The 14343-nt window shown below is 41.9% G+C and overlaps 1 protein-coding gene across 4 annotated transcripts in view; it reads left to right on the top strand.

Annotated features, from left to right (window-relative positions):
• The window catches only part of acap3a (ArfGAP with coiled-coil, ankyrin repeat and PH domains 3a), a 71121-nt gene that overhangs the window by 31350 nt on the left and 25428 nt on the right, over positions 1–14343 (top strand). For all 4 annotated transcript variants that reach the window (XR_014601690.1, XM_084069538.1, XM_084069539.1 and 1 more), the window contains exons 3-5: positions 3217–3336; positions 4440–4493; positions 14203–14261. Coding sequence is in view for 3 of the 4 variants with exons in the window: in XM_084069538.1 (XP_083925664.1) it covers positions 3217–3336; positions 4440–4493; positions 14203–14261 (233 nt within the window). In the remaining variant the exon portion in view is untranslated. The remainder of the gene's footprint in view (positions 1–3216; positions 3337–4439; positions 4494–14202; positions 14262–14343) is intronic.

Raw genomic sequence — 14343 nt, 5'->3', positions numbered from 1 at the left:
GGCTTTGATTAATCCCAGTCCCTTAGTTGCTCTGGATCAATAGCTGCTCAAATGTAGTTTTTTCTTTCTTTCTTATTTTGACGATGCTTGCACATGAAATCTAGTAAGGCAAATAAATATATGCTAAACATACACATCAAAGAAAAATACCCTGCTCATTAGTATTATACAGCTCACTGCCAACACTATTCTGCAATGCTTATTCATAATAGGACACAGTAAAATCCTCAGTGTTAAATTCACTCAGAGAGTGTTTAAATGTAACCAAATACCCTTACCCATTTGTTTACATTTGTACACTATCAGATGAGTTACAAATGAATACATTAAGAGTGGGAATTTTACTTAACTTTGTTAACTTAACCGCTGAGGGGGCACAACATTTAATCACTCTCAGTCTTGCTTAATGCTTAGCATGTTTGCAGAAATGTGACCTGGTAGGATGGTGAGATGGAAGCCAACGATGACATTACTAGAATGCATTAAAACCGTCTATCAAAGCATCCGGTTACCCCTTAACGACGGGGCCAGATGCTTGGCCTCTAATGTTAATGTCACAAGTCCATCTGTTCCTTCTGACCTTGAGTTACTGTATGTGTTGTAGATCTGCCATTTTTGAAAGATAGTGAAGATTTGTGCAAATCTTTGAATATATATATATATGTTTTAAGCGAACATTTGTAAAATATTTTGTTCCACGGACCTCCAGAAGCAAAGGTTTGAGTTACAAATGTTCCCTTTAAAAAATATATTCAAAGATTTGCACAAATCTTCACGATTTTTCAAAAATAGCAGATCTACAAGCTCATATTGTGGCACCATGAGCTTGTATATCTGCTATTTTTGAATAGCCAAAGAAATTCACTGTCATTCACTGTCATAATTTTTCGGAAACCTCTATTATGGTTCCTTTGAGCAATCGCCGTGAAATAGCCAAATTGTTCAGGTCTAGACACTAAATCGACATTGTGATTGTGGCCTGGCATCCATCACATATTCTTCTCTTGAGAAACAATAACTAAAATATAGCGTTTACATGCTATGTTTTATAAAGTTACCCTAGGTACACTATGTTCAACACAAGATGTAGCAATATAGCATATTGATTGAACAATATGTGCTGTTCTGGGAGTGATTTGGGGTTGTTTTCGGAACTCTGCATGAAAGACGCTAATCCAATTACAGGGTTTGAATTAGATTATGTGCGGGAAAGAAAATCAGAACAAGGAACTTATTGAGCCAGTGATGCATGCTGTGCTATATATTCACCCTGGCACTCTCATTGCAGATTACCAATGCTGTAAGCACAAAAAAGAAGAAAATCCTGTTCCTACAACTGTTAATATTTTATTATATAGTATATAATATTCTTTAGCAGTATGATGTGATGTAACATAAAGATGTTTCAGGACGGTTTAAAGCAATCTCAGCCTTTTCATGTAGTGACCACAAAAATGACAGGACACTTTCTTGCAACCCCCCTGTTGCTGTTGTAAAGAGAATGTTGTAAAGTTCATAGAATGAACTATGATGCCAAACCCTAATTTGTTACACACTTTATAGGATATTTTATTTGGAAAATGACTGGAAGAAGTCTAGATGCTGCTGTAAATATTAGAGAAAGACATATCTTTATACAGTATGCTATATATAAATCATCTAATATGAACCTTCCTCGCCTAAGATCATCTTGTGATCCATACTGTGGGTCTCGACCCCCAGCTTGAGAACCGCCTGCCATAAGTGCTGAACATGCTGTGACCATATTCTTAACCTTGCCATGTGTGCAATGTGCATACATGAATGTACAGTGCATTCCCTGTGCCAAGTGCTTTTGAATGGGGTGTTTATGCTCTATCTCAACAGTGGAAACTAAGTCAATGTTTTATTGCTTGCTTGCACACACACACACACACACACACACACACACACACACACACACACACAGACACACAGACACACACGCGCACGCACACACACACACACACACACACACACACACACACACACACACACACACACACACACACACACACACACACACACACACACACACACACACACATAGATCGGCATTACAGTAGCATGACCCCAACTGTTGAAGCGCTAATCCACTATCTGCTTGTCTTTGCTCTGCATGAGCAAACAGGTGGGATTCCCCACTGTCCCTTCCCAGCTCATTTCTCAGCCCATTCTCAGCCCTGGGGGGGCTCCTCTTGGGAATTAGAGAGAGGGACAAGGTTGCTCAGCCCCAAGTCTGCTTAGCAGCTGGGAGGAAGTGGGACTTTGCTGGTGAAGAGGGTATTGAGGAACAGAGAGTCTGGCTTGAGAACACACAGAGAGAGCGAGAGAGAGAAAGGGAGAGAGAGTGAAGGGGGAAAAAAATCCTCTCAGGATTGGAGAAACAAAAGAAAGGATATTAGGGAAACAGGCTACGGCACATATAACAAGTTCAGTGGTCAGAAGTTAACCCTTCTGACAAGTCCTTTGTTACTCTAAAGTCTCTCGTGGTTTATGTGCTCCAGGAAAAAAATGCATTGTGCATTGACTGCAACATATTAAATCAAAAAGTTCCACACAAAACATTCATGTTCAAAGTTCTCTAACAAGCCACAGCCCTAAATGACCAGTGTCTGACTTAAATCCCCAAGGCCTGGTTAACATTAAGACTTCATGCTATTCTCATATGATGTCATAGGCTAACATATGTACCCCACCTGAGAATGTACACTACCACGCTACCATGTTACCACAGCTGATAATTTAAGCCTTTAGAAAGAAAACATGCAACTGTGTGACATGCATAATGTCCATGTGTGGTAATGACAAGCATGTGCTTAAAAGCAGAAAAATAGTGTGTCAGACTCTGCAGCACGCTGGAAATAGAAGTTAGAGGCTTGCTGTAGAGCATCTGATGCAGAATAAATGAATTGCTGTAAGTGTGAGTGTCGTGCAGAGCATATTTCTGTCTCACAGTCCTCTGACTATAGACACACACAGACTCACAGACAGACAGACCCAGTTATAGACAGCCCGCCTCCTACGGTGACACACCATAATAATTGGTCATTTTCATATCATGTTATGCTATACTTCACAGTTCACACACACACACACACACACACACACACAAAACACTTTAACATTGACCTGTTCTCTCTGGCACTCTCATAACACTAACTAACTAACTAACCCCTTCCTCTCTTTCCTCCCCAGCTGGTGAAGCTATGCAGTGGGATGATTGAGGCGGGGAAGGCTTATGTCAACGCCAATAAGCTCTTCGTCAATGGGATCCGGGACTTGTCCCAGCAGTGCAAGAAGGACGAGATGATCTCGGTGAGGCTCCGATACGCTGGTCCAGTTCATGTGTCCAATCTGTCCAAATCAGGGTGTCTGCCCACTAATTGTTGAGATAACCACTTTAACCACATGAACCCCAGCGTCCCTATTCTGGGGCGAGCATTCAGCTCACAACATGTCGCGTTGCGGCAAAGAGATTTGGTGTAAAGTGAAATATTAGCATAGAGCCCAGGGGGACTACGATCAACTAAGTAAAAGGTTAAGTCAAGTGGTCACTGACTGGATAACTGATACCGTATGGGGGAAACAATTTCTTAGATGTACAGTAGCCGCTTGGAAGGGTGCATTCCAATCTCTGACTTGTGTGTGTGTGTGTGTGTGTGTGTGTGTGTGTGTGTGTGTGTGTGTGTGTGTGTGTGTGTGTGTGTGTGTGTGTGTGTGTGTGTGTGTGTGTGTGTGTGACTGTGTGACTGTGTGTGTGTGTGTGTGTGACTGTGTGTGTGAGTAAACCTGATTACTAATGGATTTGTCAGTGAAGATCATAAGTGACCAAAAATGTTCTTCTACACCTCACAAATCATAAGTCTCCATTTAACCCTTGCTGGTCTGTTTCTTGACACTCAAGAGTTAAATTGATGCGCAGAATTTTATAGTGTAGTTACTACAGCTGACAGATGCAGACTCATTGCCGCTGACTTTAAGTGCTATTAAAAGCCTTCTTGGCTTCAACCTTATGACTAATTCTGAGTTTAAACACAATTAAACTTGTGTTCCTATTTGTATTTTCCATTGTAAAAAAAAGAAAGAAATAATCAGGCCTTAAATTACATCCCATTTTCTGTGCAACATTTGCGTAAATAAACAAATCCCTCTAAATCATGAAAATTAACTTTAAGGACATTAAAGCAGTTTCCACTTTAATCAGCTTCCACTTAGGTCCTATTTGGTACCACGTACGGTATGAATTCAGATGAAGTCGACTTTCCCGTACAGTAGTGACAGTAGTTTGTAATTACAGTACTGTACAATATTACAGCAGCACTTACAGGAATGTTTTTTTATCTGCAGAATGATCTACTTAAGGAATGTCTGTAACACAATATGCCCTGAAAGTATTGTGTGTGTTATTTTCATTGCAGGAGTGTCTGGAGAAGTGTGGGGAAAGTCTCCAGGAAATCGTCAACTACCACATGGTAGGTCTGCCCCCCCACACTGTCCGCATATGCCACACACGGTGTGAGCCGCCACTGTGGAGACTCACACAATATCATCATCCTGTCTCCACAACACAATATCATCATCCTGTCTCCACATGCTAACGCAGAGTGGCATTTAGGTCCCACATGGGCCCTGTATTCCCTTTTAGTTAATACCGAGGGTCCAGTTGACCTGTATGTTAAGTGATTCAACATGCAAAGGCTTCTTTCACAGATGATTGTGTGTGTGTGTGTGTGTGTGTGTGTGTGTGTGTGTGTGTGTGTGTGTGTGTGTGTGTGTGTGTGTGTGTGTGTGTGTGTGTGTGTGTGTGTGTGTGTGTGTGTGTGTGTGTGTGTGTGTGTGTGTGTGTGTGTGTGTGTGTGTGTGCGTGCGCACATAATATGCTCACTGTCTGTCAGTCAGAGCCTGTATCCCATCTCAAGACAATGTCACAGGATGAATGCTACCTTCAGGGTAGAACTGGGACTCCCTGGCCCTACAGCATGTCTTTTAATTGATGTTTTCATTGACAGAAATGCATATTATACAAGAATATTTGAATATTTGTACGTATCTGTCAAAAAGATAAAACACAAAAACATTTGAGAGCATATACCCGTTGTGGTCCTTGAGCGTAAATGTGTTTGTAAACTGAGTGCCATGTGTTGAGGTGGGGGTGGGGGGTAGAATCAGAATCAGTTTTAGCAAAGACGTACAGAAAAATAAAACCAATATAAAATACATTCATACATATTCCAATGTGCAGAAACCAAAAAAGGAAAGGGACAATCAGCATCTGTGCTCAGGGCCCTGTGATTGACAGACGCTGATTGCCTCTTCCACTTTTTGGTTTCTGCGCACCCAGCACTTGGGGCCAGACCGGTCTACAGAAGACACATGATAATGTGGATTCACGCGACCGGAATGGTTTACTAGGCTAGCAAAAAACAACTGTATGTGTATGTAGCACCCGCAATTTGAAAGTCGAAACCAGGTCTCCCATGTGGGAAGGGACCACCTAAAGCCAAACGACTTAACCACTGGCCAAGAGGGTATCCCCCTATGGCTAGCGGAGATATTAGACTTCTGATCTTCAGGCTGAGGCTCTGAGTGACTCTGCTGCATTACATATGGAACCTGCTACAACTCAACTAATTGACGGTTATAATTCGGTCCAAGTGCTTTTCAGTCAGCTCTTTATGGAGGACTTGATGTTCATAATAAAGCTAATCGAGCTCTAGCAGTGATTCTTCCTTTTTAATGTCAAGGACCCCCAGTTTCATATGCATTAGACCACGGACAATTGATATGCTTCTTTCTTTTTAATCTCTGAGACCACAATCTATACTGTAAAATTCTTACTGTTATTTTAGGGTGTGCAAATGAAACCAAATGGACCCATATGGGTACATTTTGTTCTTAAAGTCCTATATTCCACACGTACAATGTGTGGTTTATATCCTCAGACAAATCGGTCCCTGATCAATGTACATGACAGTACATTGGCTTGAGAAGTATTTTTCTCCCCCCACAAATGTCCATAAAGTAGCTATTCATTACCTTTTTCTTTGTTGAATTTTTTTCCTCATTTAGTATTCCATATCCTATGAATTATGCATAAGTTTGACCCATCAGAACAATAGGTTATCCAAGAGAATATACACAAAACGCATCAACGAAAACGTTGTTGATGACTGCCTCATTGACACGACGCGTGTCCCTGCATACTTACTCATTGCGTAATGCTGCATTTAGTGAGGCTCTGATTGGCGAGTACATTTTTGACGTAACACTGTGTCTGAATTGCATGCACTGCGTCAGACCAGTTTTCAGGAAGTGGTTAGTGGTAAAAATCCTTACAGAGTGGGTCTTTAACTATTTAGCTGGGGACCCCCTGGAACCTGGACCCCAAGTTGAGAGCCAGTGCCTAACAGTAGCTACCACGGAGCTCTGGTTCTGTGTGGTAGAAAGCCAGTAGATTTTTATTTGTCAAAAACAAGTCTTCACTTTCTAAACATTCTCATTAGCTTATGTATCCACTGATCAGACACCAGCAGAGTAAATCACAGCTCTAGAAAAAATAAAACATTCTTTGCTTTTCGTCTTCGTTATCAGGGTTTTTAATCATGCCGGTTTATTCTCCCACATTAATCCTCGAGGGCTTTACTACTTCTGTAGCGTTCCAGACCCCCTGCCTCTCCTGCGCCTCTGTGGTCCTTTGATGTCCATTAGCTTGAGCCCATTACGTGTTTGAGGACACTTTAAAGAGATTATTTTAAGAATGTGAACAAAGACGTGTGATGGTAAATCACCACAGTCCAGTGTACTGGCTGAGAGGGAGGTCAGTAGTACAAATAAAAGGTTAATGGCCTGGGTCACTGAGGAAAACATGGATTAGCTTTATTGGTAGGACAGTAATGGACCTGCATGACCCCAACATGCAGGGGCTCTAAAATGTGTTTATTGGGTGTATTGGACATTAAGGCCTTTGCAGACAGAGTGCGATTAGTCAATCAGTTTTTACCGCATGCGAAAAGACGCACGAATCGAACTGGGTTTGATTGAAGAAAGAAAAACGCATCGCCGCAGCCTCTTGCCGCACGGCAAATTCGGAGCCGGTGTGCATGAGGTCATAGAGAACCATGTGTTCATTAAACAAATTATATTGTCCGTTTTTTCCAGGCGAAAAATCGCACCCTGTCTGCAAAGGCCTTTAGTGTGTATGCTATGAGACTGACCTGGTGCAGGTCTTAACAGACAAGGCAAGAATGATTAAATGTGCCACAGATATGAGGAGGAGCTTGTCACACTCCTGCACATTGGTGCTAAAACGTAGTCTGAGTGCAGGATGACTGTCAGACAGGACACAGGAATGTAAAGGATGTGCATTGCAAGGCCCCCCAAGGCACTCAGATCCCCCTATCATTATGCTGGGAACCCACCAAAAAAAGCATTGCTCACATGCTTTTATTGTGCGCGCAGGTGTTCGCGTGACGGTTCTCGCCAAACCTGGCCGCAGCGGGACGTCTGGTCAATGCATTTTACAGAGAACTTTTTTTTACACCCTGAGCGGTAAAATAAATCTTCACGTGCGCGAGTGGAACGTCCGTGCATGCCCAGTGAGAACGGCCGCATTCATTAACATGGAGCGGTAATAAAATCTGTGTCCATGAGCTTATGCTTGCGCACCTGGTGGGTTCGTAGCCCTAGACAGAACAACAACTGAATGGCCTGGAATTCTACTAGTACATCACTGAGTTAGAAGGACAAGTACACATTTAATGGACACTTATGGGTCCATTCATTTTGCTCACATTTGTACTCTCTCAGAGTCACAAATTGATAAATGATCACTGAGAAATGTTACTGTGTGTACACACAACACAAGCAGTCTGGATCATGAATAAACCTTCAACAAGTTAATCATATGATACATTATTATTGACATGCAAATGTCCTAACCTTGTTTTGATCAACAATGTACCTGTAACCTGCATTTATTTGTTTCCGTGTCGTTGAAGAAACGATTGTGAAACTATTCATGAAACTTCACATATTAGATCCATAACTGAATAGCTGACTGACTTACAGTATGGTACAATTTGGCGGTCACGGTCAGTGAGGAGCCATGTGGCTCATCACTCTGGGTTGTCCTTGTTTATCTCTGTGTTGTGACCCTCATAGTCTTTGTAGTTGTGTTTAAGCTATAAAGTGAAGTTTGAAATGCCTCTTCTCAGCTCCAGTCAACAACAAGCCTTTAGCATTTTTCTGTCTATTTGGTCGGTCTGTCTGTCTGTCTGTCTGTTTCACGGACTAACTCACTCACTCTGTGTTACATTTGCTGCAACTGTGACTGTACAGTACCACACAGAGCAGGATTTGGCTTTGGACCAGCTGGCCTGTCCACTGAAAGCTCAGCTGGGTGCTCCCTCCCGCCAGTCCGCTGAAATTCTGGCTGGACATTAATACAACTGTCTCTTAGATGCCTTTTTCTTTGTTTCTTTGATGTGGAAGCAGAACAGACCGGGGGGTTGGCAGCATGCATACTGTGTGATATCGAAGCGAAAAGGGGGTTTCTGATGAGATTAAAGAGTTTAGAGAAATATTACTAATATTAGCGATTATTTGATCTTTCTGTGGATTACAGCGCTGACAGCCTTTGTGATCCACAGGCAGCCTTTGTTATTAAAGGTCAAATAAAAAATCAGAACCAACTTAAATAACATATTGAAATATTTGTGTTTTGTCTTTAATTAAAGGTAGGGTAAGTGATATTTTTTGGTTAAAACAAAAAGTATTTTGTTGAAAGGTTAAAGCACTATATTCTGATAGTAATCATTGCTATAGAGTGTTTGTTCAGTAACAGGAGTCTCCCCGTCTCTCCAGCTATTTGATAAACAGAAAATACATTTTTCGGTAGGTGTCAAAATCTCAGCCAATCAGGAGAAAGTGCCCATTTTTAAGCTTAATTTTTATAGTGTTCCAGTTCCAATTTTGCCTGCTAATTTCTTGGTGTCATCACTTCCAATTTCACTTGTTTAATCTATATCCTGATTGAGTTCTCTATGCTGATTGGATAAAATTGGAAATGAAACTGAAACTGAAACGGAAAAAAAAAAATCTGTTTTATAAAGAGCTGGAGAGACAAGGAGACTCCTTTTACTGAACAAACACTCTATAGCAATGAGTACTATCAGAATATAGAGCTATTTAACACTTATTTTAAGTAAAGAAAAGCACTTACCCTACCTTTAAAAAACACAGAATATTATAATATTGTATATATCATAATAACTGTGCAGTACTTCGGAAGTTGTGTGGGACTCCAGCAGTGCTGGAAATGACGGATGTTATACCTGCTACTTGGGATGGATGTCCGACTGTGAGTGTGTGTGTGTGCTGCACAGCTGCTACTGTAGGCTGCGGCTGCACAGTAGGCTACACTCTCAAGGAACACTAACAGGACTCTAACAATTAAAGAGTGCACAGCAAACTCCTGAACGTTAATTTAACCATGAGAGTGTACAAATGGATCCTTTCCGCTCAGAGTTAAAGTAACCATATTAACCCCTTGCATGCCTATCTTGTGCATGTCATTATAGGCGGAAAAAATCAAAAGGCTTGTTGATCGTCTATTTTTGCTATTTGTTGTGCAAAGACGTATATGGCTTAAGTGGTTAACACTCAGGATTTTCTGTGTGGCTAAATGGAATTGCCCACGTTACGTTAACCACACGTGTTTGAGCCGATACGTGGCCATGTGCTTATACACATGCATGCATAAAACAGCATCCAATTAAAGCAGAAATTCCTGGCCTTCGCCTCGCTCCATTTCCTGATACAGTTTGGTTCTCTTTTTGCCAGTCCAATACCACACAACAGAACAAACAGCCTCTGTTTGCTTGAATGTCAAATGTAAGCCAAGTATAGCTCCTTTCACTTCAACCCAGAGACCACATGTCTCTGCTATTCCAAGGATTTCACAATAGATTCTCTCTCTCTCTGTCTTTCTCTCTTTGTCTCTCTCTCATATGGACAGAAACTTCCAACCAAATCAGGCCAACATTTAAACAGTCACCGTCTAATTCAAGCGTGAAACACCATATGAATACTCAATAAATTATTGACACACCTTTGGCTCTCTTAACATGCATTAGAAATGAGTGAAGAGTGGAGAGACCGACAGAGACGCCAAATGAGGCTTACATCTGCAGTCGCTAGGACTTAATGCAGTAGAACAGTCTCTGAATTTGTACACTGGCTACACTGGCTCAGGATTATCAGTGGGTGGGTGAGGGGTTGACAGGACTACAGCAAGAAAAAGTGGCTCTATGATCAAATGTACATCATGTTCCAGTAAGTGTAGATTATGCTGGATTGTCTTATACTTATACGTCACATGAACAAAATTCCCATTCCGAATGACAACGATGGCATCTGATGGGTATATTCTCAACCTGGAAAACAAAGAAAGACACTTTAGGGAAGAAATCCTATAAGCAGAATTCTTGTCTATCCAGAAGCAATTGAGAATGGAGTGAAATTATCTAAAAGTATGGCTTTCCTTTTGGCAGTTACTTATTTCAATTATTGTTCATCTTTGTTATTCACACAGTTATTCTTGCCCCCGTAGGTTTAGGCTTTACCATTTTCTGGCTGAATAAACCGCTACCGAATAAGCAGCCTAACTTGTGTAGTAGATTGACTGCTGAAGATGATTCGCTCGCTGCCATGACACCACTCTGTGTCCCAACATGCCACCGAGAAAGAGGGGGAGATGACACAAAGTGCATATGATAGTAGTCCCATTGTGATTGAGTGTGTTCCTCATTCCTGACATCTGATATCAGCTCTTGTGGGATTAAATGTGTCACATTTTCCCTGTAAATTACAATTGTGTATGTTGACAGTTCTTGAAACCCATTCACACCTTGACAACGTGTTGATTGGATAGGCCTTGCGTTAGATCACATATTTTAATAGCTTTTTTTTTTTTTTTTGAGATCTGACGTTCATAGTGACAGAACAATCCAAAAAAAAAAACCCCAGAAGTCTCGCTAGACAAGATTGAAATCTCGAGATGTCAATCTCATCTAGCGAGACTTAGATTTATTTTTATTTTTTTGGGTTGCATAGAGTTCTGTCACTACGAACGTCAGATCTCACAAAAAAAAAAAAAAAAGCGATCTAGCGCAAGGCCTATCCGCGCACGTTTTAAGCTGTGGCGGACCCGGGATGGAGTTATGAAATTTTTCTACTGTACCATTCATCCTAAGATATCATAACATCATAGAAAAGGTAAGAAAAACTTAGTCCAAAATTCTCCTTTAATACTGAGAAAGTACAGTACAGAGAGCACCTGTTTCATATTGGCCCAATTAATGCAGACAGATTACAGTATCGGCAAATTCCACCAAAGTGAACCTATAGTAGTTCTGGTTCTGGACTGGTGCTAGTGTCGTGTCATGGTTCAATTTGTAAGAACCAGTTTGCTTTTCCACAGGCTAGAGAGCCACGTCTGTATAATGTACCTCTCAGCTTTCAGCAGCACCAACTTCAAGCACAACAACAACAATGTCGGTCTACATTGCATCTTTACAAGTGTTACTCCTGGCTTTGCAAGCCTTTTAAATCCATGCTGAAGCTCTGTTGTTGTTTCACAAAGTTTTTGTTGGTCATGATGATCCTGCCCCAGCTAATGCGCAACTAGAAAAGTGTGCCCCTCAGAGCACAGGTCTCCGTCAGGCCGGGTTGCCTACCCAGGGCCCGCAAACTTTGAAGTCCTAGCCAATTGGAATGGCAACAAAGCAAATCCAGGAAAGCTCTCACCACTTTTCTGCCACTGCACGCACACGCGCACACACACACACACACACACACACACACACACACACACACACACACACACACACACACACACACACACACACACACACACACACACACACACACACACACACACACACACACACACACACACACATGCATGACATGGGGACGTACTTGTTTACTTGACTGCCTTTAATGTGGTTTATGGATAACACAAGACTAACCAACCACCTCCCTCTGGTTGATTTTCTGGTAACATGTCCACCAGAGGGCCCTAATCTTAACACCCAGGTGTTTGCGTGTCCACCACGCCGCACCGAATGTCTGTGACATTCCCTGATGCCACGACATCTCAGTTCTCACTCACTGTATTTGTAGGGGCCTGTTAAAACCACTTAAACCCTACCCTTAACCAGATTCCCAAGGGCCCTATACTAGGCCCCCTCCTGTTTTCTCTCTACACTAAATATCTTTGTGGAAAATAGTCAATCTACAACACATCGCATTGTAGATCTGCTATTTTCGGTGAGTGTTCTGCCCAGAATAGGGATACTAGGGTTCAAGTGGTTAAATTGCGTGTAGCCAAACAAATTGACCGCACACGCACAGTCAAGAAGACAGGCCTGCTGTCTCTTTGCCGCCGGCAGACAGATTTACGGTGACAAGGGGGTGGTAGGCGGCTGCCTCCCTGACATGCAGCTCCATTCAAGAGCAATCCCAGAAGCCCTTGGAAGCTCCCGCTCACATTAAAGGCAGTATATTTACTCTGAATGGAAAGGTTAAGGTTGGATCTCCGATTTGCATATTTACAGCCAGCTGTAGGAGACTGAAGGAATTCCTTTGTTCATTAATCAAGTGCAGGGGAGGGTTTCTGACAGGATTGTAGAAAGACGAAGCATGCAACAGGAAGGGAGGACTGCTCTCTAAAAGTAAAACGTACCACCAACTCTCACCATCACATAACCTTGAATCATGGATCAGAGAGAAGGAGAGAGATAGGCAGACAGAGAGATACGGAAAAGGCGAGATAATGTCACGGGGGCTGAGAAAGAAATTGATGGATATTATGGATAGAAATATAGCAATGTAATTATAGAGTAACAAAATTAAATTGTCCTCTTATCTTAATCTTAATTTTATCAGGTTATGTATCATTAATGGTGCACACACACATAACTAAAGCATGTCTGGTGAATTTTGAGCTTTAGCGTGTCTAGCACAGGACCTGATCTATTCCAACTTTGTTGTAACAAGAGAAGAGCCTGAGGCCCTCAACAGCCCTTCATGTGATTCCACACATGAAACCTGTCAAAATGCCAGGGACATTGCACTGCTGCCACTTTCATAGGGTTCAAAATGTAAATCGTCTAATCCATCCTGTTCATGACTTCATCATATTGGATTACTCACTCATCCAGAGATATGATGCACAAACCGTCCGCAGACTCTGCTAATTACTTTGTCCACCACTGAGTGCAATGGTTTCAGTGCTGAAGCCAGGGCTCTGACATTTTGTCTGAGGTTTGCACACTGCATCGGATGCAGGCTCTGCAGTGTCGTCACGCGGTACCAAAAGCCTGCTCTCCTCCCACTCTGCTTCCTCACTCTCCTCCTCCCAGACTCCCTCCCTTTCTGGCCGAGTGACCTATTTAGCAGCAGCACCGCATGAACAGCCACTAAGGACGTCCTCAGAGGGAGGGAGGAGGAGGAGGAGGGGGGGGGGGGGGGGGCTGGTGAAATAGAAATGCAGACCATGGTGTTTATGTGTTACAGTGGGTCTGTTTCACTCTCTGTGACATTGTGCATCCATGCTGTTTTGCAGGCATGAAAGGGTGTTTTTTTCCTTACTTTGCTTTAGAAAAGTCTGGACTTTAGCGCCCTCTGTTGGTTGAATGGAATTTGAGAATATTGCCGCAGTAGAGCGTTGCCTCTTTTCTTATTCCATTGGATGAGGAATAACCAAATGACCATGAGGTTCAAATTAAAAGTGATGCTATGAGGTATTTTGTGTTGGTATTTTATTCCATAAGATACTAATAAGGAAAAAAATGTTTTTATGTAAAAGGTCCTCCATTTTTAGTATTGCCTTCCCATTCTAATCAGCTTCATACAAATGGCTACAGCACAATTCTGTGCTGTAGCCACTTTGGGTCTGGATTTCTCAACATTCCTTCTCATGGTCGATGTACAGGAACTGAGCATGATTGTAATAATCAATCCGGGCGAGACACAAACTCATAATGTATACATGTATGGCCATGCCTCTCAAATGTATAGTGTACTTCTACAATATTTGTTTTAAAATCTACTCTCTTGAGAACTATTAGTACTGCTCGTATCAAAAGAATACTAATTGCTTCTTCTGTTGTATTTCAGATTCTATTTGATCAAGCCCAGAGATCTGTCAAGCAGCAATTGCACAACTTTGTGAAAGAGTAAGTAGACCTCAAGATCAAGATGTGATGTTTCAACAAGGTTTTGGAGTTCAGCTTGTATAAAAAATTAAACACAGGTAGG

The sequence above is a fragment of the Gymnoscopelus microlampas genome (assembly GCF_963454915.1).
Source record: "Gymnoscopelus microlampas genome assembly, chromosome: 10".
Lineage (NCBI taxonomy): Eukaryota > Metazoa > Chordata > Actinopteri > Myctophiformes > Myctophidae > Gymnoscopelus > Gymnoscopelus microlampas.
The sequence above is the reverse complement of the archived record's forward strand: the minus strand, read 5'-3'. Positions and strand labels throughout refer to the sequence as shown.